Source organism: Accipiter gentilis, chromosome 30, assembly GCF_929443795.1.
Source record: "Accipiter gentilis chromosome 30, bAccGen1.1, whole genome shotgun sequence".
Classification (NCBI taxonomy): Eukaryota; Metazoa; Chordata; class Aves; order Accipitriformes; family Accipitridae; genus Astur; species Astur gentilis.
The window spans coordinates 9,047,240-9,071,747 of NC_064909.1; the positions used below are offsets into that span (position 1 = coordinate 9,047,240).

The 24,508-nt window shown below is 41.8% G+C and overlaps 1 protein-coding gene across 3 annotated transcripts in view; it reads left to right on the forward strand.

Moving 5' to 3' along the window:
* The window catches only part of HHAT (hedgehog acyltransferase), a 169,270-nt gene extending 148,852 nt beyond the window's left edge, over positions 1-20,418 (forward strand). For all 3 annotated transcript variants that reach the window (XM_049833998.1, XM_049833999.1, XM_049833997.1), the window contains exon 12: positions 18,131-20,418. In XM_049833998.1, coding sequence (XP_049689955.1) covers positions 18,131-18,222 — 92 coding nt within the window. In that variant the 3' untranslated portion in view covers positions 18,223-20,418. The remainder of the gene's footprint in view (positions 1-18,130) is intronic.
* The last annotated feature ends 4,090 nt before the right edge of the window (positions 20,419-24,508 follow it).

Here is a 24,508-nt window from a genome sequence, read left to right on the forward strand (position 1 = left end):
GAAGAGAGAGAGCATGGATTGTTCTTCTAATGTCATTTGAATCTGGCCAGGTTTTTGGCCAGATTTTTTTTTTTTTTTTTTTTTTTTGGCCAGGTTGCAGTAGGTTGTCAGGTTCTGAGCAGTAAAATAGGGCAGTAGATGGGTATATCCTTCTGTTGTCCTGTATTGCATTTTTAACCTAAACATTTGAAGAATTTTGTGATTCCAGTTGCTTTACAAATAACAAAGGGAAATGGAGGCACAGAAAGAAGTAGCAAGTCAGTAGCAGAACTGGGAATAGATCTTGGTTGTCATGCCTGCTGTCGGTCAGTAGTAGTTCAGCATTCGGTCAGTAGTAGTTCAGCATTCATTCCCTCCCTGTGATGTGCTTTCTCACAGCCTGGCTTAGACACCAAGTTCTTTGGGGTTTGTGAATGGAGCTTAGTAGCACAGAAGGTAGAGCCACAAGCAGAAACACAGTAAAGTATTAGAAGATCCTTTCAGTGCCTTGATTGGTTTCTCTGCTTCTTGAGCTGACAGTAAATTCTTCAGTGATAGCAGTGCATGAAAAATCCACTGTATTGTATATAGAAGGGGTTGCCATGAATTAGGCATGTCTCAATTTGTTTGACCTATGCCAAGTTTAGAGAGGTCATGTCCTTGTTTAAAAAGTCATGATCGCTCACCAACGTGAAGGTGTCTTCTTTATATTGGCATAAGCGTTGCTGTTCTGTCTCTCAGTGAAGGTGGCTCCTGCATTACAGTCAAATACACAAGCTTGTCCTTTTTTTAACTAACATTAGTGCTGTTAAAAGGTTGTCAGATGAGGACAGGAGAAACTAGGAGAGAGAGTCAGCGTTTACCTGCTTTGACAGTCTAGAAAAAATGGCCAAATGTATCTTGTGAGACGAAATATCTCCTCCTGTCCTGTCATGCCCCTTTTTCCCTCCAGGATTGTCTGTCTTAGTGTATGTGTCTGTCATGCATAGGTTCAAGGTCCTTTCTTCTTCCTCTGAAAAATCTGCCCTTGCCTTTACTGCCCACTGCTCAGGTAAAGTGGAGTAATGACATGTCTTCCGCTTGGTCCTAGGGAATGCTAAAGACAAGCTGGAAGTATCTGCAGGATGTGATTGGATTAGCTTCTGCCAGTTAGGCCATACTGGAAAGTCTGATGTACTTTAAACAGTTACTGGATAGAAACAAAATGTAGTCTGTGGAGCAGGGAGGGAACCTCTCTCTTCCATTCTGCTATAGGGGAGTGTGCAAGCCACAAGGATACAGAAAATCCTGGGATTTTTATTTCATGACTCTCTAACTGAGCCATGGAGCAGCTTCCAAAGGAGGCAGAGAGCTGAGCCCAGCATCAGGGGCAGCTCCAGTGCAAGCCTCCAGCAGAAGCTTCCCAGGGCGAAGCATGTTTCCTTTTGGGAATCTAGTCCAATGTAATTATTACCCCAGCAAATGCAATAAGCATTGCTGCTCCAACATGGTGTGCAAGCGCTACTATGAGCTTGGCCACTAACAAAGTAAAAAAACAAACAAGAAAACCCACTGCATACCCAGATATTCCATCTTAAAATGCTCAGTCTTCAGCGTGAAGAAATAAGGGTGCGTTTGGGTTTTTTTTTTGTCCTGCTTACACTTTGCACTTTCTGTATCTTCACGCTGTCTACAGTGTTACATAAAATATCCATGATTTCAGTTCAGTGCAGGCACAGTAGTATATAAACCAACTGTAAAGGTCTGCCTACAGTAACCTTCCTGTACTTCTGTTACAATAGTGAGTGCTGACCCATCAGTTCTCTTGAAACTGAGACTGTGGCAGTGCTGTACTTTGCCAAGGACACACACTTTATGAGCGTTTTAGTCACTGAAGTTAATTACATCGAGACCTTGTATCACATGTAGTGCTTTGCCAAATTTGTACTGGTTTTAAAAGATGACACAAATTAATTCCATGACAATTTATAGATGATTCAAAATTAATGTATAGTCTGATTAGATCTCCGTTAATCAAAGATAGTGGTTATTTTGTTAGAAAATGTTAACATTTACCCAACACTTCTTACAGAGTGTTTCTACCATCATGTGAGTTCTGCAGGAGTAATTTAATTAATAATTCAATTCAGCTTTATGTACTGCTGCCTTCATTAAAGTTGGCTACTGACAGCACTTGTATTTAATGTTCTGTTAAGCTTGATTGAGATACAAGATTAAGTCCACTTATATCTCCAAGAGGGAAGACAATAAATTTTTTCTGCATTAGTAGGATTACAGCTATAATTAAGCTGCTGGTCAACCTCTATCAAGCCTACAACTCTTCACTGTAGAGTAACTTAAGTCTTCAGTCTGAAACAAAATTGGCATAATTAGCTCTCAAAGGCGGCTTGAAAGACTGGACCCATTTTTACCAGGTAAAGGCCACCCTAGTTAGCAGTAACCACAATTTACAAACTGATCATTTTTGGGGGTGCCTTTTGCCAAATGACCTTCGGCATCCATTCTGCATGTACAGGATGCATGTATGCACCAAAAGCACAAGACAAGTTGAGCTAACTAGTGTCCCTGCTGAGGCATACTCAGGAGCAGTGGGGGAAGTTTATGTTGACATAAGAGCTTTGTTTGCTTTTACTTATAAGACTAAGAATAACCACCTAAGATTTGGAAAAAAAAAAAAAAGTTATTGAATTTTTTGTCCTGTTTCCTTTTCTAAAAACAAGTATTCTTTAACAAGAGAACTGGAATGTTTTACTTGCATAACATACTTGATTAAGACTGTTTGTTGTCTAATGTAGCGTATAGTGCCCATTCTTTGCCCATTTTCTAACTGGACTGTTATTATCAGTATTAATGAGTTGAGGAAGCCTCTTATGGCTTCTTTTTTAGTGAAGAGTTCGTTTTTTCAAATCTGTGAGATTGCTTCTTGCTTCCCATCTTTTCTCTGTCACTGTTTCCCTAGTTCAGCTCAGTCTGCCTCTGACATTTCTTCCTTCTTACTGGAGATTCACTCAATCACTTTAACCCTTTGAGCTTTATTTTTTCAGTCTTTGTCTAGAGTGATGCCAACACATTTGAGTTGCCCTTCCGCTTCTGTCCTTCTTTGTACTTTCATTTATTGTGTTTTGTGGCCTCCAATAGCAAATAAAAATGGAGACATGCCACAGCCCCTCAAGTATTCTGCCCAACAATTATAACATCTGTTGCAGTTTGGGTTAGAATTTAAAACAAATTAAGCTACATCACTCTCTAAAGAATAAAAAATAATTTGTTATTCTAAAGCCATAGAAGATAACAGAGGCTTCAGCAAAAGGGAAGGGAGAGATGTTAGTAAATTGGTAATGACCCTGGTCCATCTGCCAGGGTAATTTTCCTGCCTTAGTAATTGAAATTTATTCAAATGCAATTTAAAGGTCATCAAGGATGCAAGTAAAAGACTTAAGCAGAGTTTCTGATCAAAACATTAAGTATTGTGTTTGACTTTTTCTTTTATGAACAGCTGAAGGATTCTGCCAAATGGTAAATTTCTCTTATTTAATCAGGCTTCTTTGTTATGACAAACTTTGACTGCAGCTGAGCTCTTCAGTCCAGTCCTCACTGAAACTCTAAAGGACAGAGGAAGGTCTTTTATCCATAGTAATCTTGCAGTTCTGCAGTAAAGTGAACATGGAGACAAATCCCAATGCAAAATAATTATTCAAAGGAGAAACAGAGGGTCATCTGAGCAGCCTTGGCCCATATGATGAATACACTGTGAGCAGACATGAAGTATGCTAATACCTGTGTCAGAAAATCTGATCCAAAAAGCAGAACTTTCAAAATCTATACTGGGTTGTGCCAGTATCCATTCAAAAGATTCTTTGAAATAAATAAGGCGATATATGGTGGCTGGACAGCCAGACTGTGCATTTAAAATTTCCAAACAGAGTAAAGAACCGATAAAATAAATGAATACTTTTCTCTTTAAATATCCATTTTCCTGTGCAAAACTCAGCTGCATTCAGTGACCATGCATAAATTTTTGAGAAGCCCTTCCATTTCATCCAGAATATGTAGTTCAGCATGTAGAACCAGTAGAAGATCCAACTGAAAATAAAGGAGGCGGCAAGCAGATGAGCCCTCTAGGCCTCCCTATTAGATATCCTAATTATTGCCAAAGAAATTGGCATTAATCTCCTTGTCAAGATCAGGAGTGATACTGCCTTCAGAACAAAAATAGCCTATTTCAGCAGGGTGAGCCATATTCCCTGTCTTCCCCTGCCTCCCAAACATGGCATCTTTTGGATCTTTTCTAGCTAATCAGTGTAAATGATGGACACCTTGACATCTTCATTTGGCAACATGCCTTCACCAACCTACCAAGGGTTGACAGCCTCTAGCTTTGGCAATCCTAACTAAAATGAAGCCGCTCCCAGTCCAATTAACCCCATTCACATTTTTACTGCAACCCCTACAAAATCACAGCTACCTTTCTCGGTAGCTTGTTTTCTATGGCTATCTTTCCTTCTGCCATCTTACCATACCCATCTAAGTGGATCAGATCTAGTAAGCGTTTTGTTTACTTCAGGCTTTAAAATCTACCACCTTCACATTTCTTATGCCATGCTAAAAGTATTAGTTGCATAGCCCAATTACCATTGGGTCATTTATTGACCATAACAGTGACACGAGGAATGACACTAATAGAGAAGCGGGATCTTTGATCTATCTTCTGCAGAGCCTTTCCTCATGCCTCCTTCTTCCCAGCTCACCCTCCGTCCCACGCGTGGCCAGGCTTTGTGCTGCTGAGCAAGCCCAGTGCTCCACCCTGCTTCAACATCAGCTTCACCTGTGCCCAGCCAGCCCTCCGTACCCACCGTGCTCTCTTCCTCCAGTGGGTTACTTCTCCACCTTGGTGTTTTAGTTTAAAAATGGGGATATGAGGAAGTGCTGTTTTGGCATGTAGAGATTGTAAACAAAGATGTTTGATCGTGGTCTGGGCCTGCTTGAGGTGTGGCACTCATTAATTAGCCCCAGATTATATTTAACACGACTGATGTGTGTGGCCACACCATTGCGCGTGAACTGTGGTCTTTGAAATAAAACAAGTCAGATCCAGCTCCGTTATATCAGATCCTCTGAGCCGATGTTATGGTGCCTAGATTAATTCATTATTCTGGTTGTGTGGCTGATCCTGTAAAGGCAGAATGCACCACACATGCCGTGGAGAGATTTGCAGAGATGATTGTTTAGCAGGGACTGTTCATATGGAAATTTGTTCTCATTTCTTCCTTTGTGCTATCCCATTTACAAATGGAAATGACTGCTTCATAGCCAGTTCTCATTCTATTTCTCTCCCTTGAGATGTGAAATTAGGACTAGGAGAAATCCCACAGTGGCTGGGGCTGAAGCCTAGTCTCTGCCATCGAAGCTGCTCCACCAGGAAGGGGGAGCAGGGAGGCAGCGAGGCCGGCAGGACCCTGCCCTTGCCAGCGTGCCTCAGCAGGGCAGACACCCTGCTGGCGTCAGCCAGGGTCGGCCAAGGGGCCAGCCAGGGCTGGGCAAGGCACTGGTGACAAGGCAGGGCCGAGGTGGAGCTGGGAGTTCAAGTCACAATCAGGTACAGCGCGCGTACAGTGTATGCGTACACAATATACTTTTATACAGCTAAATACAGGGGCAATGTGGAGGCCCCTGCTCAGTCTGCTCAGGGCAACAAGAGCCTGCTGGTGCCCTCATGTCCCTGACATCCACGTAGGGCCCAGCCATCTTCTGGTGAGGGAGTAGAGTAAATCCATGCCTCGCTGTCCTCAGGGATAACGCTGTGTTGCTTAATCTGGGGTTGTACAGCTGGCTTCAGTTACTCTGTTCCTGCTTTACATCAACAGCAAACACAATCAAGGCTGCGAATCACTGAAGTGTCACTTCATTGCACACCTGGGCAAGGAGACAAGAAACTAGTTGAACGCTACAGAGTTAACGTATATAAAGGGGTCACTAGTTGCCTCCAGAGAGGTGCATGTGTGCATCGTTTTGAGCAAGATACCTAGATTAGCGCTACCACCAGTCTTGTTAAAGGATTGCAGCGTTGCTTTTATTACATTGAATAGCAGAGCACAGGTGGGACAGAGGGTGTAACAGCCATGTATCAGATCATGCTCCTTGCTAATCTTGGTGGGCCAGGGAAGCATGTGGAAAGATTATATCTCATTGCACTAAGCTGTACTTATAAGACAATTTAAATATAGGCACTTTATGGCAAGGCATAGTAATACTGTTTTACTTGGTTATAGCTTGATATAATGTAAAGGAGGTGGTGTTTGTGGGTGTTTTTTTCTTCTAGAAAAGTGAAGATGCTGTTAAAGATATTTAAGATATTTTTTAAAAAAGGGGGGGGGTGGTTTTGGTTTGGGTTTGGTTTTGGGTTTTTTTTAAATCTTTTTGCAGCCTCAGGCTTGTTCCTGTATATGATTTGCTCCACTAGTGCAGCCATCTTACCTGAAAGGAACACTCTGAGTGATCCCATTCAGCAGCTGTTCAGGAAGCTTTCTTAAAACAGGAAAGCAAGGAGAGCAGCTAAGCTATTTTAACAACATTTAAATCTTTCCATGTGCATTCCTCTGAGCCAGCTACAAGGCAAAGAAGTGTTGTTATCCTCAGTGTACGGATGAAGGGGCTTGGGCTGACAGAATCATTTTCATCTCAGTTACCACACTGGTAGGTAACTCACTCAGATTTGCGCTGATCAAACTTCCTCCTCTCGGGTGGCTCCTTAGTGGCCTGAGACCAGATTTTAGGAAAGCGGAGCAGGGCTCAGGAGACCAATGCTGGCAGATTTTGGGAGTTGATGTAGCTGCCTGGGTATTTCTAATCCGTGTTTTCTGATGTAGGTGATAAATGGTTTGCTAGCTTTTGCTTCAGATGAGCTCCACGCTTCCACAGCTTACGTAGGTAGACATGTATTTTCAGGTACTCTCTGGGCTCTGTGTTGCAGAGAGTGCACTTCCAATTCACACAGAAAGCAGGGAATAAGGTATTGCTTCCCGAAACTCACTAGATGTATTTGTGAAATCCAGAATGTGTTTTCTGAGAATATACAAGCAAACTTTCTAATTTTGACCTTGAGGTCAATTAAATATTAATCTCTTTCAAGGAATTTTTAAGTTGTTTGGTTGGTTTTTTTAAATTTGTTTCAAATGGTCTTTATGGTGGACTCGTACAGGCTCTTTTTTTCCCTCCAAATTAAAACGAATTTAATATTTCCTGCAAACTATCTGTAATTGAACTATTTTACTGATAATTTTTGTATTTAGTTGCTATGATTATATGGGCTGCAGCAGGGTCAGGTCAGCTCGTGCAGGTGAGAAGTGAAACAATTTTTTTATCAAAAACTGGTAAACCAAGGTCAAACCCTGTATGGCCTTTTTCCTCCAGATAACTTGCATGCAACAATTACATTTCATGTGATATGCCACCAGTGTGATGGAGATTGTTCATTGTCAACGTTTTCTGTTGGCTGATCACCACCTTCAGGCGCCACTGTCTTTCCGGGGCTGCCTGCCTTAACTCCACATCAGCCCTTTTCTTTGCCCTTTGGCCACACTGTGAAAACAAGACACGAGCGGAAGGGGAGTAAGTTCATGCAACTTGAGACCAGCAGCGTTAAAGACGTCTTAGTCCTGAATCGATTGCTACGGCTCAGTAAGCGATTGCAAGATTGCCTCCTTACCTTATCTATGCACTTGCATCCCTCAAGATGTTTGGATTTCTGTTAAGTGAGAACTCAGTTCAATGGCCTCAGTTGTAGTGCTAGCTTTACACTGATACAGCAATTATGCCAAATGCAGTGTTCCTGTAAATTACTTATGTGGTCTCAGCCCTTCTCTTACTGCATTAAGCTCTAACAGGCAATATAATTTTCATTACACAGAGCATTTCAGGTAGGAGAGCTCTGTGAGAAGAAGTTGCAGTTTGTTTATTGCTAGTGTAGCTGGTTGTAAATAGTTGTTAATAATTTGTTACACTGCTTTTTTTCTTGCTCTTAATGCTGTGAAGGGACAAAGCAGCACCATAGAATTGCTGCAACAGTCTGGGAGCGTAAGTGTTTTTGAGGATGACAAGGAAAAATTGTAGATTAAAAAGTGTGTTGCAGATAGGAAGGGAACTGTGAATAATTCATCCTTAAGTAATTCTTCATATTTAAAAATTAATTATTTTATGGTCATTTAAGCATCTCATATTCATGACCATTCCAGGGTACCTTAGCCAGAAATCAGGTTGGGGAAATAAATTATAATACTTCACCTTTTTACCCAAATGTTTGCTTTCTGGTGATTGATGATAGTTGTCTGAATCCCTGGTTTAAATCCTCTGCTTTTGAGAGTGTATAGCCTTGATTTCTCAAGAGCTCCCTAGCACTAAAAGCTTAGAGAAGGAGTTTTGTTGTATGCAGAAAGGTTGACATACAAACCTAAATCCAAGAACCCCAATTAGATTGATACAGAAATCTTCCTGAAATTCAAGCTCTAGTAGAGGGGAGGTTAATTCACCCTTCTGCTCAGCATGGCTTTCTATAATATAACATGGGTATCTCTCTCCTCAATAAGAGACAGATGCTCACCTCAGGATCCTGCCAGGCAGCAGCAGTGTTCCCAGTTCTGCCTTTGGGATGTTCATGTTCTTCTGGGGAGTTAGCTGTTTATTCTCCTGTTTCATCTTGCAATTGTAATGAAAAGAGGCTCCTGGCTCTGCTGTTTTGATTGGCATCTATAATGGTCTCAGCAAATAATTACAAGTGGAGAATGCCCTAAAATCTTCGCAAGTGTTATCTTTCCATAATTGTTCATACCATATTTAAAGAGGTTGTGCTGGGAATACCTGAGTAGATGTTTAATGATAAGGCTAGTGCTGTCCTCATGCATGCCAAAGCCAGATATATTACTCTGAAATGTTTTCTTTGCATAACACTTTGAAGAGGTAACTTTTGCCTTGCTTCTGGGTGAAGATGCATCTTTATTTACAATAATGCTTTTGAAAGCTTTTGTCTCTGTTCTAAAAACAAATGAACAAACATTGAGATTTCATAGTTTGTGGGCTTTGATTTCACATTAGCTGTGTGTAGCTCTCAACTGAAGACCTGGAGGAGAAGGAAGGTTGCTTCTGATTTACAGATTCACTCCTTAATCTGTAAACTAAAGCTAGCTGTTTGGTTTTCTTCTCCTTTCCTATTAGCGGTTGTGGCAGAAAGATTTCTGCCAGGTAGTTTTAAGCAGTCTTTCTTACTGTTAATTCAAATTCAGCAGTAGCACGAATATGGTTCTTTTGATTTTAGTTGAATTACTACAGAGTCAACTTGATATGCATGAGACCAGGATTACTGCCTAAAAATCTCAGTTTTTTTTCCACTGACTAGATCTGCGGGAAAAACTTGGGTAACTTGTGAAGCTTTATTTTAAAACATGAAGCAGAAGGCATAACTCTTATGATTCTTTTATGCTTTATACAATGTTTAGAAGCAAAAATACTTAAGGTAGAATTATGGTCAGATAATATCACAAAAAAAAACCCAAGAAATATAGAGTGAAGTTACCAGCATCATCCTGCTCACATCATGTGACACATACAGGGGAAATAATGCTTCTGATCTACATTGTACAGCATCTGGAGAACTGCTAGTATGATGGTTAGGTAGCATTAAATGAGATTCTGGCTCCAATGACAAAATGGAGAATCCATGCAGGCAGGCCTGTCCTGTATGGATACCTGCATCCACAGAGCACTTACTGGCATTTGTAAATAACACAGCAGGTTGGTTTTTTTTCTTTCTTCCGTGTACATACTTAATGCCATGCAAATAGTTTTGGCATCATTATTGAATTGTGTCAAGGGGTGCTTTATAAAAGCTCTAGGATGGGCCCATCTTTTGAGCTCTACCTATGAAATTGTTTATTTGCAGCTTATCTAATTAATAGGAAAAAGTATGTTCAGTATTCTTAGCCCTGACATAGGTTGAATTGATTTCATGTTGTTTAAGAAAGTCCTTGTCAGCATGCAACTTTCTTCAGTGCCATCAGGCATAAAAGTAAAATGATTTTAGCTATGGTAAAGTGTGGTTCCACACACAGTAAGAACACAGAAGAGCCACGACTTTTGTGACCTATGTCTGCAAAATAAATCCTGTTTGCATTATGAAAACACTAAGATTATGGCTTTCTGCTCTCAGTGCTGACCTGGGTGAGTTGCAGTCATCCTGTGTTGGAGATGATGGTCTTGGACTGTTATCTATCTATTTTCAGTTTTCCTCAGCAGTGATAAGTACTCCTCAAAAAGCCACAGATGTAAGCATTCTCCAGGATGGTATAATTCAGAATTCACATAAGTAGACTACTATGCTATACATTTGTTAATGTCTTTAACTGGAAACTACTTCAGGTCTTCTGAAGAGGAAGATTTTGCAGTTACTGCCAGTGTACCTGGCTGAGGTTCAGGTCTAGACCTGGCAGCTAAGGATTTTGTCCTTTTCAGTCTTGTTTCCAGATGCTGCATGGGACAGCTTTTGAGATATCCTTATAGTATTTCCCTGGTTTTCCTTTGAAATATCTCCTCTTGTACAGTAATACTTTTTCTGAATATTTAGACCTTACCCACACTTGAAGTTTAAGTATCTTCAACACCTGGAAATCTACAGCAGTAAGTAAGGTCAGCCTGGAGTCTCCCAGGCTGCTTCCCCTTGGCTGAGCCACTGTGCTGCTCTGCTCCCGGGCTATGCAGTGGACAGAAGGGAAAGATGTGGGAGCTGTTTGCCGGGGGCTGATAATGGGACAAGCTGCCATCTTGAATATACAGACCCTGTGAAACTGTGTGCTGCTTTACATGGCGTGGGAGGATGGAGATGCCCAGCTGGGACTTCGAGGGCTGTGCATTTGCTGGCAGAGTTTATTGCCTGTCCTTCACAATGCATGCAGCATGGAGGCTGAAAGTAGCAGCAAAAAACCCCTGCCGTGGCTCAGGTTAAGGCTTTGCTTTCCTTGTGTATTCTTTCACAACTGAATTCATTATGTTCTATGTACTGCATCTTGCCTCACCATCCTTGCAGTTCTCCCTGAATGAATGGCTGGAGGTGATTTGATATCCCTGGTTTGAGTGCTCCCATGTGACAGCCAAGCAGCCAGTTAAATGGAAGTTAATTTCTCTGCATCAGCTCTTTTATCAAGGCCTGTTTGTTAGCAGCAGCAGTTTTATGTATCAGTAGCTGAATTGGAAGTATGCAAAAATAAAATGCTTATTAGTAAAAGCTTCTACACAAGGATACAGGCTGTTCACAGACAGTAATGCCTAAGTTAGCCATTAATTTAGAAAATCACCACAGTTGAATTTAAGCACTTGAATAATACAAACTAGTAGCCTCCTCATTCTACATTTTAAACCCAGAAACTGGGAGCCTTAATTAGCCTTTAGGCTAAGATTTCAAGTATTAAAAATTCTGCTGGATTTGAAGAAGAGCAGCTACAGCAAGTATGTGCACACTTGTATTTTTAAGGGACTATCCTCAAATATGGATTATACCAAAAAAAAAAAAAAAAATTATCACCAATGCCAGATTAGGAAGAATTTAAATAGTTAGAAGACTGCTTTCCTGACCAAAGCTTTTTCTACATCACTTCATGCATACAGAAGAAGTCTTGTAATAGCACTGCTCAAGAAAATACAGACTGGTGAGAAACTGCATTTCTAATCAAATTCTCTAGGTGATATAGAGCTTGCAGAGCAGTGGGAGGATAAAATGGGGGAAAATTCTTTAAATCAGCTTTAGATCACTGCCTACTCTCATCAGTTCAAGCAGAGTATACAGAGATCAGTGGAGGTGGGGCAGATGTGATTGGGATGGGGTGCAGCTGGGTGATTGAGATACATTAAATTTTCTGTCAATGTAATTGTGTTGCTGTACCTACAGTATAGCAAACAATGCAGATATGCAGCAGCCACACAAAAGGTGAATTACATGTCTTCATTTCATATTTTACATGATTCTTCTCTGCTTTTGGCCCTACTACATGATACTGCAGTAAGTTTACTTTATCGCAGAGAGGGTATAATTCAACATGTACAAGAGCTTTTGCCAGCTTCCTACCAGCTCTGCTTGCATCTTCCCATCTCTAAATTTTGTTCTTGGGATGAGCTGTAAAACAAAAGTGCTTAGGGCAATGCTTTCAGCCACTAATAAACAACTCCAGAGCTTGCTAAGGGTGAGTGCAGCAATGTGAGGCAATGACAGAATTTTACTAGAAACTGAAGAAGTGGGCTAGAGAGAGAGAGAGATAAAAAACATGAAAGCTAACTTTACTGAATTCCAAATAGATCTAATACTCCCATAATTGCTTCTGTTTTGTTTTCTTTACAGCTGGGTATAGAGTTGTTTACTATTATAGGTTCCAGTTTCATAGGGATTTCTTAATGGTAAATGAATGGTAAAGTTACTTAAGCTAGAAAATTACTTCATCTAGAAAACAAAGGCTGTGCTTGGCTCTTTTTCTTCACATGATAATTGAAAATACTTGGTTTCCTGTCTGTGTTATTTATAAGTGAGTAAGGGGAGGCAGATAGGAAGGAATTAGTATCTAGAGGCACTTCAAAGGAGTTTGTAGGAAACTCCTCTCTATAAAGGGTGATTTTGCTACTTACCATCCGAGTGCTGTATTTTGAAGGGTGTATTCTAAGGACAAGAATATCCTTCAGAAATAACTTAAAACCAAGATTTGAAAATTGTAATTTCTTTCATACTTCAGAAGAGGAATAAACTCCAGGAGAAACAGAAGTCCTTTCCATTTCTCTTCATTGAAACACTGAGCTCGGTCTGTTGGAAGATCAGTATTTGTGGAAATATAGTACAGTGAATGCTAGTTTTCTGTTCAGCTGTGCAAATACAGTGCATACTGCATAATGCAGTGTTACCCAGACCCAGCATTAAGTAGAGTTGCGTGTATTGTGTCTGTGTGTATGGAGCAGCTGGAAAACTTGACACACAATGCATAGAGCAATTTTGTATAAACCAGTTAGATCACCTCTAATGTGCTTTGAAGTTATCCGGTCCCACATCTACATGCTGAATGCTAACACAGCTGAAAATATATAGGATTTCCTTTTCCAAATACTTAAAGAGTAATTAGGTATCAGACTGCACAGTGTTTGCAATACATGCTGTTGGACATACCCTGCTATAATGGTCAGCAGGGGTCCATCTGGAAGTGACAAACAGACCTGAAATTAAAATTTAAAAATCCAGAGTTTATCCTCTGCTTCAAATGTTGAGCTAGATAATAGGTTTCTTTCAACTGGTCTTTATTTTTGAATGTGTTATTTTTCCTGAAAATGCAGCAATTTTACTGATCTTTTAAGGATGTTAGTAATTGTAGGCAAGAAAAGTCTTGGCCTCAAGTGATGGTTTGCTTTGGCTTTTTAACCTGATTGACAAATCAGTGCCTGTTCCTCCTCCTCCCCACTGTTGCACCTCTTTAATTCCACTTTACAGAGGCATTACTTAAGTGTCTTGTCACATGACCTTTTGTTTAAGGATAAATTTTCCTGAGTGCTAAGTCTTACAGCAACTTAGATACTGCCAAATCAAAGTCAGAGTAAGATGTACACTCCTGAAGTCAAGGTTTTCAGAGAGATGACTTTTTCTGATTTCTGTTGATTTAATTATTTCTCTGTACTTGAAGACTTCTGAGGACTGTGTGGCCAAGTCACATCTGAAAGTAGAATTAAGGTCCCAAAGCTACTAAGGCAGTTTTGTAAAATGCAAAATGCAACTATGGTCCCTTTCTCTTGCGTCTCATGGGTTGGAAGGAACAAAGGGCTGTTTCTGAGTGTTTGATAACAATGTGAAACCTGGGTATGCCCAAAACATTGCTGGTGTGATTCGTTGTCATTACTGTAGGTGATTAGGAAATTTGAAAGAGCTTCCTTATGGATACATGATTAAATGTTGGTTCAAATGATTTGAACTGAGGTAATGAGGACATAACTGGTCTTTTGAGGGCTGTGATCCAGGCTGTTATGTCTGAGTTGAAAGCTTAGTTTTTCTTCACTCCCTTCAAAATCCAGAGTGTGCCAGAAACATGCCCTTTGCAAAGTATCCAGAAGCGTTCTCAGAGGAGATAGGAGGTTCAAAGGAAGGACTAACTCCAAAAGCTGTTCCTGTTGCAGCTAGTTTGTATTAATTCTGTCTCGACCATGTAATAAAAACAACTTTCCTATTTGTTATGCTGAAAGCTGAGTACATAACGTATCAAAATGCAGTTTTAAACTGGCAAGACTACTGGACAGTAGATAGCTGTGTGCAACAGAGTGTTGCCTCATGCCTGGTTGGGACTGGAGACTTCTTTGGAATGAGATTGTGTAATAGATGGATAAAGCACCAATGTCACCTTGCCACAGAATTTGCAGTGCTCTTCACAAAGGAGTTTGTGTTTGATTTTTGTGGAGCAGCATACCTGTATAAGCAGAGAATTTGGTAATGATTCAATTAATGTTTCTCACCCAGCGTTTCTTTTCTAAAAGGGAAGTCCAGCTGTCTTAAAAGAAATTTGTGCAGATAAAGCTCATAAATATTGCTGAATTTGCAAACAGCATATGAATTTGGTTTTGGATTTACAAATGAATAGTTAATGAATACTAGTTCATCTTTCCATAAAAAAAGATAAGGAAAATGAGTTGTCTTGTGAAACCTGGCCTTCAAGCCTAAAATCAAATTACTGAAGACAGTCAAGAAATTGTAAGATTTAAGGTGGTATGTGACATGTTTTTGAATAGACAAAATTAACTCAGTCATTTCCCAACAGCTTAGTGCTTGATTTGACCCCAGTAACATTTCTAAAAGTACATTTTATGTATATGACTTTGTGGAGACATACCAATCTAGAATTCAGGCACGTACCATTCCAAGCAGAGCTTGGAGAATGGTACAGCATAGGGGAGGATGCAATGTTTTAGGGTGATAAGGTAAAGCTGGGGAGCCACCAGAAAGAAGAGCCCCTTGAATAGTGTTTGAGAGTAGGAGCAGAATGGAAGTCAGCAAAAGGCCTGAGGGAAAACATACCTTATGCTGCTGGCCGAGGGCAAAAAGAGAAATTTCCTTCGAACTGCGGATCCAAGACCGTCAGTACTGTTTGGTTGTTTGGGTTTAGAAGGAGAAACTGTTTAAGCAAGGAAAAGGTTCCTGTGAACTTATCTTGCAAGAGAGCAGCTCCTGCTGCTGTTTGATTTTAGAGGTCACATACAAGGACAACACACAGGTCATTTACACACTAGGCAGAATTTGAAATTGCATCCTTGCTGGATTAGCGTTGCTCGATGTGTCCTTCCCTACAACATCACCTTCTGGAGACCAAGTTCTTCAGTCTTTTCAACAAGTTTATTTTATATCCAATCCTAAAATGGAAGAGATGAGTGAAAAGAGTTTAAAGAGCCCCTGCTTGCTTCAGGCTGTCCTTGGGCCGCTTCTCAGATGTGGATGCACTTGTGCAAGTCTGCCTTGAGTCTGCCTTTGCCTTGCTCACTTACAGTGAAAGAACCACATGCATTTATTTCCATCTGCCCAGCAGCAGTGCACGTGGTTCCTGTATGGCAAGGAAGGGCCAGCAAGGCAGAGGTGCCCCCTCTTCCACCCCTCCTTGGAGCTGGCTACCTCCCACCTGTGCAGAAAGAAATGCTTTAGGATCTGTGCAGCTCCTCCTAGAAGAGATGCAACACAAATTTTTAAGAAGTCCCCTTTTCTCTCACTGATAGTGGGTCACTTAGTCTTCCCCCTTCCTTTTAATCTTAATTAGATCAGGAGGAGATAATCAGCTGAATGCAACCCCTAACACCTGTTACTGTACAGGAGACACTCCCTATGTTCCAGGAGGATTACCACAAGCCTGATTACAACAGCATGAGAGCCCCATGAACCCAGGTTGTGGGCACCATGGAGGAATCTTATCATAAGTCTAAGGCATCTAGAAATGATTTCCAGTGCATACCTATGTATTCTGACAAGATCTCTTATACATTGGCTGGGGATAACAAGCAGGTCAGACTAAAGGCTACTGTTGGCACATTTTCTGTGTGCCAGAGCTTTAAAGTATTTAAAAATGTGAAATACATATTTAGCAGAGTTTCCAAAAGTGCCTCTTTAAAAAAAAAAAAAAAAAAAAAAGCGCAATGCTGGACTTAGTCTTTTTTTCTAACTTTCTGGCTCTGTCTGTATAAAGCAGTAAAGCAGCCACCACAATATTGCTGCCAGAAGAGGTATGTTTTTATTAGATCTATTGACATACTTTCACATGCAATTTTATCAGAGACAAAGCACAGCTGGTCTTTAACTTGCTGTTGAAGATGAAACCCAATGTACAGTAGGCTAATTTCACTGAAAAAAACCCCAAGACTATTTTATTGTTAAAAATGCCTTTGGAGATACCTCAGCAATTCTGTTTTGTAGAACGAATAATTAAACAAAATGTATAATTTTGCTTTAGGGTGTTGTGAGGACAAGTGATTAATATTTGTAAATTACTCCATGAAAATCATTCCAGTTACAAGACTGTATGTGTTTCACCACTAAACAAGTCCAGAACAATTAGAAATTTGTGAAGCAAACACACAGCTATTCACAGGAGAGGGGGGCAGAAATAACTTTTTCTGAACCTGTTCCAGGTGAAGTGTTACATGGCCCAGGCTCTCAGAGCACATGGAAGGGGCCCAGCACATACAGTGCCCAGAAGTACTGGGCCAAGCCTGAGGCCATCGGCCCTGCTGAGGGCAGGGTACTAAGCTAAGGCTCAGCTGGACATTAGCACAATTAAACAGCCTCCAGACTGGAATCAGCTTGAAGCTTGGACAAAAGCAGCCTGCAAAATACCTTGTAAACATACCTTCAGAAAGAGCTCTTCCTGAAGTATCGTGTTGTGGGGAGGTTACAACTTCTTTCCATCCATTCTCCAGGCCAATGGGGAATCTCATGTCTGCCAGCAGGTTCCTTCAGACCAGAGTTTTCCCCAAGAGGGAGCACTGAAGCTTTTCTTTCAGGAGTAGGTACTGGCAGTTCAAGGACAGCATGAAGAAAACCAGTCATAAATATAACCAAAATTCTTCTGTCAACAATGGCAACAAAAAAGCTGCCCAAACCCCCTCAAACACCTTTGTCCCTCCCCCCTTCACCCAGACAAAACACACTGAAAAACATTAGGGCCTAATGCTGAGGATTTCAACCTATAAACTCTAAATTTCATAAATTCTAAGGAGAGGAGGAAGATAGAGAAAGGGAACAGAGCTGCCAGGAAAGGTATCAAGAAAAGCAAAATCATTTACCTGATTATGGATTTTTCAAGTGATTTACAACTCCACTGGAAAGCAGTAGTCCTTTGGGCTTGTGACCTCCTGTTTACTGCTTTTAGCTGTTAAAAGTTCAAGTGAGAAGATGGTGACTTTCACTAAAAAGAGTTTGAAATAATAACGAAACATATCATTTCCCCAGCAAAAGTTTTGTATATTGGAGAAGTCAGTCTATTTAGTTAAAAAAAAGCATCTAGTGGGAATACATCAGGCAAATAGGGCTGGCTGTTTTGCACTGGCACAATGGTGTTCTGACCCCATTAGTTGATGTGGGGCTGTAGAGCGTGTACATCAATTTTTACACCCAGCTGCACGGTATCCAAAACAGCCTTAATCAGAGGTTTCCCCAGATTCTTTTTGCAGAACAGATAACTGGATTTGTTCTGATTTTTAATCACCTGCATTGTGGCTATGCATCCCTTTGAGCCTAGGAAGTGCCATAAGCCAGCTTAAAGCATCAGGGTTCTTTCGGGGATCGGCTTGATAGACAAACCCACTACAAAGGAGAGGATTGAAACAGACCTCTTTAATTGGCAAGTATCATTTGGAGGTGCAGAGCAGGAATAAACCTAGTCCAGTTCCCTGAAAATGGAAAAGACTGGGGCTGCAGGAGATGAGGCATCCCTGAAGCTCAGACAATCCAGATTTCCCCTTTCAAATTCTGTGGGTTGGCTCTACTTTCTTATGAGACTGAATTGCTAATAAAATTAATTAGAAGCATCATAAGTTGGTCATCCCAAGAGTTTTTCTACATGAAGCAGTCATTAATTATTCTGACTAAGATTGTCTGTCTTTCTATTTATAGGCTGGCCATGGGCTACACTGACTGTTCTTGGGTTCCTGTACTGCTATTCTCACGTTGGAATTGAATGGGAGCAAACGTATGCTGTGAATTAGGAATGATGCAAAACCAATGATTTTTAAGACAGGTTGATGGCTTTTCTACACTGGATATCCTATCTGCAGAAGGATGGGCTAGACCAAGTCTTCGGTCAGTGTGCTAAAACCAAAAGCTCATTTAATGGATTCTGGATTGTGAATGCAGGAATTGAACCAGAAACACTGATGGGCTGTGGCTGGGGGTGGGGAGAAATTATGGAAGCATTTTTAATTATGTTATTTTTGTAAAACAGTATCTCTGTGACTCTATGTACATTGGAAGCATGTCAGAATAGGTATTTTATATATGTTGAAGATTGGTTTTGTTTCTTCCAATGTTTTCCTGCCTATTTTGAGATAGTAAACAAAAAAAAATTCTACCTTGCAGAATTCAAAAAGCCTGATCTCTCACAGCCTCTCTCCAGGGGCATACAGGGCTGTGCCCTGCACTTAAAGAAGGGCATGATGCTCATCAGTTCTTCTTGATTGCTTTCTGATACAAGTTAGAACATTTTTGCCTACTCTCACTGACTGCAGTAGTTCAGCCTTAAGCTACTTTTCTACCTACTGTAGAAAAGTCTGCTTTTTCTCTTCAATGTCTTCATTTAAAACTTCACCTTTAAAACACTGGCCTTTTCTGGTAGTCTTAGGAATGGTTTGATTTGTTTCTTTAAAAACAGGGTGTAGGGAGGCAGGTCTTTTCTTAAGGAGCCACTTTTCTTTTTAATCAAATATGACCTTACAGCCCCTTGGGCTTTAAGTGGTCTCTGCCTTGTGTTAGAGCTAAAGCATATAATACTAATTTTATTACAGGGCAAATCCCACCTTCAAGGGAACTGTTCAGTCTGCCTCCTGCATTTTTCTGTTATGAAGGGAGATAACCCAGGTCTGGCTGAATGGTAAATCCATTCAGTTCACTTCATTCTTTGGTGTCCAGGCAGTCAGCTCCTGCAGTATTAGTCACCCTGGGAGTAGCATTTTAAGAACTTTAAAAAAACCTAGAATGGTCCAATACAGTGGCACCAAATTAGCCTGAGCTCCATGTCCTGTGCCCACAGCCAGACCTGTTACAGCAGCATTGTTGCCAAAAGACTAGGTTGCCCAGAGCTGGGAAGATCCTGCCTGCCTACAAGCAGGGGAGACCCTACTCCTGGCTGGCACAAGGGGTGTCTCCCAAGCTGTTACTTTTTAAACTGATATTGAAGAGCAACCAGGAGACCGTCAGTCTTTCTATAAAGTTAGACATTCCCCCTAGGCCTGGCAAAAGGCCACCAGTCCTGGAGAGGGCTTCTTCCAAGAGCAGTCTCCTGTACCCTAAGAAGAAGGACTCCTGTCAAAACTTGTTCTGTACCTCCTGGCAGCCATTCCAGCCTGTTGGGAGGCACAGTTAGCATCCTACCATCCATCACTCCTGCAGCTTCAGCCAAGTCGGATATAGCTTATCCCTTCAAAAAGAAATTCAGTCCCTGAGACAGGCTTCCGCTTAGTGCCTGCATTTCTGATGTCTCTGCTGCTCAGAACTATAGCAGCCACCTTTTTCCCCTTCATTTATTCCTGAAGAAATAAGGGCAGAGGCTTCAGCTCTCTACCCATCCAGAGACAAAGCCCATCTCTTGCCTTTTCAAAGCAGAAGCTCCTTCCCTTTAAGTTTAGGGAAAGATTTCCCCCATCCCCTGTGACAAAGCTGTGATCTCCCCTGGAAGTCATTGCTAGGAGATACCATGGAATGTTGAAAATAAGACTTACCTTGAATACTGCCTGGCCAGAGACATGACCCTCCTGATTGTCTTAACTATGATTGAAGGAATCCTCTCAGCCACAAAGTATGTTGCTCTCAGCCTCTGAATTTACTAAAAGGATCTGAGATTGGCCTTTCATTTTGGAGTAGAACTGAGCTAAGGGCAAGAACTTTCTCAAACTTAACTGCAACGTTGTACTTAAGTGGAATTAACATTGGAGCAAAAAGTCATGAGTCTGTTCTTCAGTCTTATCGATTACTGTTATTTCATGAAACAAGGGGCTACTAAAGTGATTAGTTTCCAATTTGTATGCATGCAAAACTTCCTACTCCAATATGGAAATTACCTTGAAGGTCATCTAGAGTATGCTTATTTCTGAACTAAAATTATTTTATAATTTTTTTCAGTGCTTTATACATCTTTCATAGTTTTGTATCCTTTTCTGTTTCTATAAATAAAGCTGCAACTGACTTTTGGCTTGAGAACTGTGTCTTCGAGAACTACGGTTTGGTGCAAGGAAAATAGGTGCTCTACTTCTGCGAAGAAACACAACTATGCACCTTAAGCCTGCAGGATGGGCGCAATGCAGGCTGGTTATCCCTATTGTACACTGCATGGAACATGCATTCCCTAATGGTGTGAGTTTAAAAAGCAAACACACCTTTTGCAGATCAGTTAAGGTGAGACTTCAGCATGTGAAACTTCTGAGAATGGTCACCAAGAGTAGTATGCAAGTAAAATGCTGCTTCCCTTCAGATGCTTGCTATCCTGGTCCTGAGTCAGCAGTATGACGTGTGCTTGCACCATTTAAGAAATAGATACTATTTCCTGTAGTTTAGATATTTATCATATGAGAAATAAATAGATTTGCTTCACTCTCAATCTTTCCAGAGGTTCTTTGTCCTGCTACTTTGAAATACATGTCTCAAGAACAAGCCTACTCACAAAGTTTCTGCTCCATCCTGCTTATACAGCACCAGTAGGCAAGGCATGGGGCACACCTGGTCAGACACCCAGCTCTGTAAAGTGCTTCAGGCACAGTCTGAAGCACTTTAACTATATGTAGTCAGTTATACTTTCAGCTTGGAGACACATTCCTCAGCATGACCTGAGAATTTGCTTTTCATTATCACATGGCACCTGATGTAATTGTGTGGTAGCCAGAAGTGCCATCCTCCAAGCAAGTCCTCTGTGACAGTCCTAGAGAAGTGGAAGTTTGCAGAGACCAGGAAGAGACTGAAGTAGACACCCCTCTTACCAAAGGAAAAGATAGGGGAGGGGAGGGGGAGAAAGACTTCCAAACACTAAGGAAAAGCTAGTTGAGGGACCTAGGAAACAGCTGACAAAGACAGACATTGCCAAAGACATTGGCCATTTTGAACCAAAGGGGAGGCACTTCTAGTCAGGTGTGGGTACAATACTACTGATAGACCCTAAAAGCCACAAGAGTGCAATGACAAAAAAAAAACCGCAAGGTGGTGGCTCTGAAACTGAGCTGGACAGACACGGGATGGCTACTGACAAAAACAGTTTACAAGTGATTTTGAAAAACTGTTTAAGAGACTAGCAAGCATAGCATATCATAATATATGGCTTTAATGGATACCACAAAGCATAGTAATCAAGTCTCTTGCACACATATACAGCCTTCCCCTAACCCCCTTCTTGGCTAACAAAGCCCTCCCAGCCATCATTATTACTGGGGACAGTAAGATTATGCTAAGTAAGTGGCTCTTTCTTTAATTCTTCATTGATTAGAGGGTGAGCAATGCTCTGCTCACGTATCTCTTTCACATCTGAGAGCTAAAAGCAGCTTAGTTGCAATAACCAGCTTACCACAGGTCAGGAGAAAAACAGCTTAACTATGAAAACCTGTAGCAGTTTTGTTACTAGTCATAGCAGTAACATAGGCCCTGTCCTTTTTCTCACACATCCGCTTAATTTTCTCTGGCACTGCTAACCCTTGAGCTGGTTGCGGCTCGCACTTGCTAAGGAGAGGCTTACCTTCCTCAGGCATGCTGGCACGATTTTCCTCAAGGAGCTGTGAAGAGCAAGGAGATTGCTATGCATGGTCTGTCACAGCCTCTCCTGCCTGCACTTTATAGTCCTTCCCCCACTTCCCTGAATAGCACTGCCCATTATTGCTTTGCAAAATAACTCTCCGCGCACAACCACTTGTTAGTCAAGGCATGTATTTTAATCCCGCAGGGACAGCTGAAACCCTGCTCTCCACAAAGCCTGTGAAGAACTCTGAGGCGGTAACACCTCTGAGAAATGAGGGGAAATCTGCATGCAATAAATGATTGTTTCTTATCTTAAGGGACCTCCGAGAGTGACGCTTTGGAGTGGGAGTCTCTGCCAACCCCCTGCAGACATGGGATGCACAGTGGTGTTGTGTGCACGTGCACCGAATTCAGTAGTTTCACTAGTAGCTGCTGTGGGGCAGTTCCTTCATTAGTTGCATGTAAAAGGAAGAAAAGATGAAGACAACTATGTTATTTGAGATTTCCACTTTCAACAAATGCAGTCACGTCAAGCACAGGTGCTGCCAGAGCATCAGAGAATGAGACGAGTCCCAGCTGCCCACAGCGCGAGTGACCTACGCCTGAGCTTACTGCAGATGGACCAGCTCATCTTGGGCATCTCCAGCCTGGGGGGCAAGCACTGCCAGCTCCAAGCTTGAGAGGCTTTCAGGGATGCCACTAATGCCCAGGAGGAGAAGAAAAGGAAAAGAAAACATCTAATGGATCTGACCCATGTAGTTTAGACACTATGCAAGAGACTGAGCAAGTGTCAAAGCCTGACATCCAGGCAGCCTCGGTGCCACTCCCACGAGCTTTAGCAGGGTAAAAGTCAGTCCACCAGCCTTGTGCAGCATCACTGGCCTTGGAAACTACTGCTCTGGGAGGAAACAAGCATGTGCACTCAGTACCCAACACTGATGACGACAGAACGAAAGCTACGCAGTTAGGGGAATCAAACACACTTACTGATACTCAGAAGAACTCCTCGTTCCTTATGCTGGGAGTCACAAAGGTCTGGGTGAGAGCAAGTTAAGCTGTCTTCAGTATTTAACAGGCAAATTTTGACCACAAGCTAGGCTGTACCACCTTTCATCATATCCAGGGTCAGTTTGGTCTAACTGTAAATAACCTTAGGTACCTGCATACCAGTGCTTTTCAGAAACGGGTCAAATGAAACGGGCTACCTGTGGCATATGACTTCCCCAGCAACACCCAGTCTACAGGCAAAAAAGTGCATGTCTATCCACAGGGATTTAAGAAAAACTATGCATATGGTTGGGTAGCTGAGGTCAGTCGTTGCTGACAGGTACCTGAGCCAGCCACTGAAAAATTAAAGTTTACTGAAGAAATAATATAGAAACATAACTTCAGTTATGACCTGTGAAGTTTAAATTGTATTAGCACTCCCTCTAGAGCTGATCTTTCTTGACAAAATTAATTAATTTTTATGGACTGTGGAACTTCCATCCTTGCACTAGTGCGTTTGAGCTTCCAAAATTAGGTGGCAAAAATAGAACAACTGCAAATGATACTAGGAAGACCAGAAACATCTACACTGTTGGTAAAAGAATTTAAATAGCAAGTCTTAGGGAAAAAAGATCTAGGTGACTTTTTTCAGACCACTGCTGGAAGAGTTAAGGTTGTTTTAAGGGCTCAGGTATGTGGGAGGATTACCTTATAGTAAGCCGAATTGCAGGGATAAAAATAAGCATTTATGAGACGGTTCTTTAAATGATGTTACAGCTAATTTATAGTTATTGGTTTCTTTACTCATGCGGTAGTAGTTTTGTGCTGAGGTGGTAGTTTATGCTGAAATTACAGGCTAATAACATTCACTTGGTCACATCTCTGCTCCAGGCTACTTCAGCGATTTCTCAGCTGCCTTCCCCCACCTCCTGGCATCCTGCCTCAAGGCCACCCCTTGATCAGGTTCTGTTCTCGTGACAGGGCTGCAGACACAGTAAGGGCATGGCCTAGGTCCTGTCGTGGCAAACATCTGTCCAGAACCAGGCTGACTAAAGAGTGAGCCCAGCGCTTGCCCAGTCCCACTGCTGCCTGCCAGGGCCTTGGGCATACGCAGAGCTGTGGCTTGGGGAGGTAGATAACTCCCCTTCAGTACCCTCCCCACACATGGCCTTACCGTGGGCCCCATGCTAAAACACCACACACCAGCCTCGACACCCAGCCCACCCTGGGCTCCACCAGCCCGTTCCCACAGCCCCATCACCAATCGTGCTATGAAATGGTAAAACACAGAGAAGAACAAACTATGGAGAAAGCTTTCTACAGGACTTGGAGCCTCAGGAACCCTTCAGCACAGGAGCCTCTGACTGTAAGGGTTAGGGGAAACTACCGTGGTTTTAACCCCTTTCAAGCCCCAGGCAGGTTTTGAGCCCCCGGCACCCCAGACAGCGATATCCCAGGTGGTCACCAGGGGTGTGTGAGCAAGCGAGCTCTGGGTCCTGAGCCCAGAGCTTGTCAACTGCCAATCTCTCTTGACCCACACTTTGCACTCCGCTGCTAGTGCCGTCTGCCCAGACT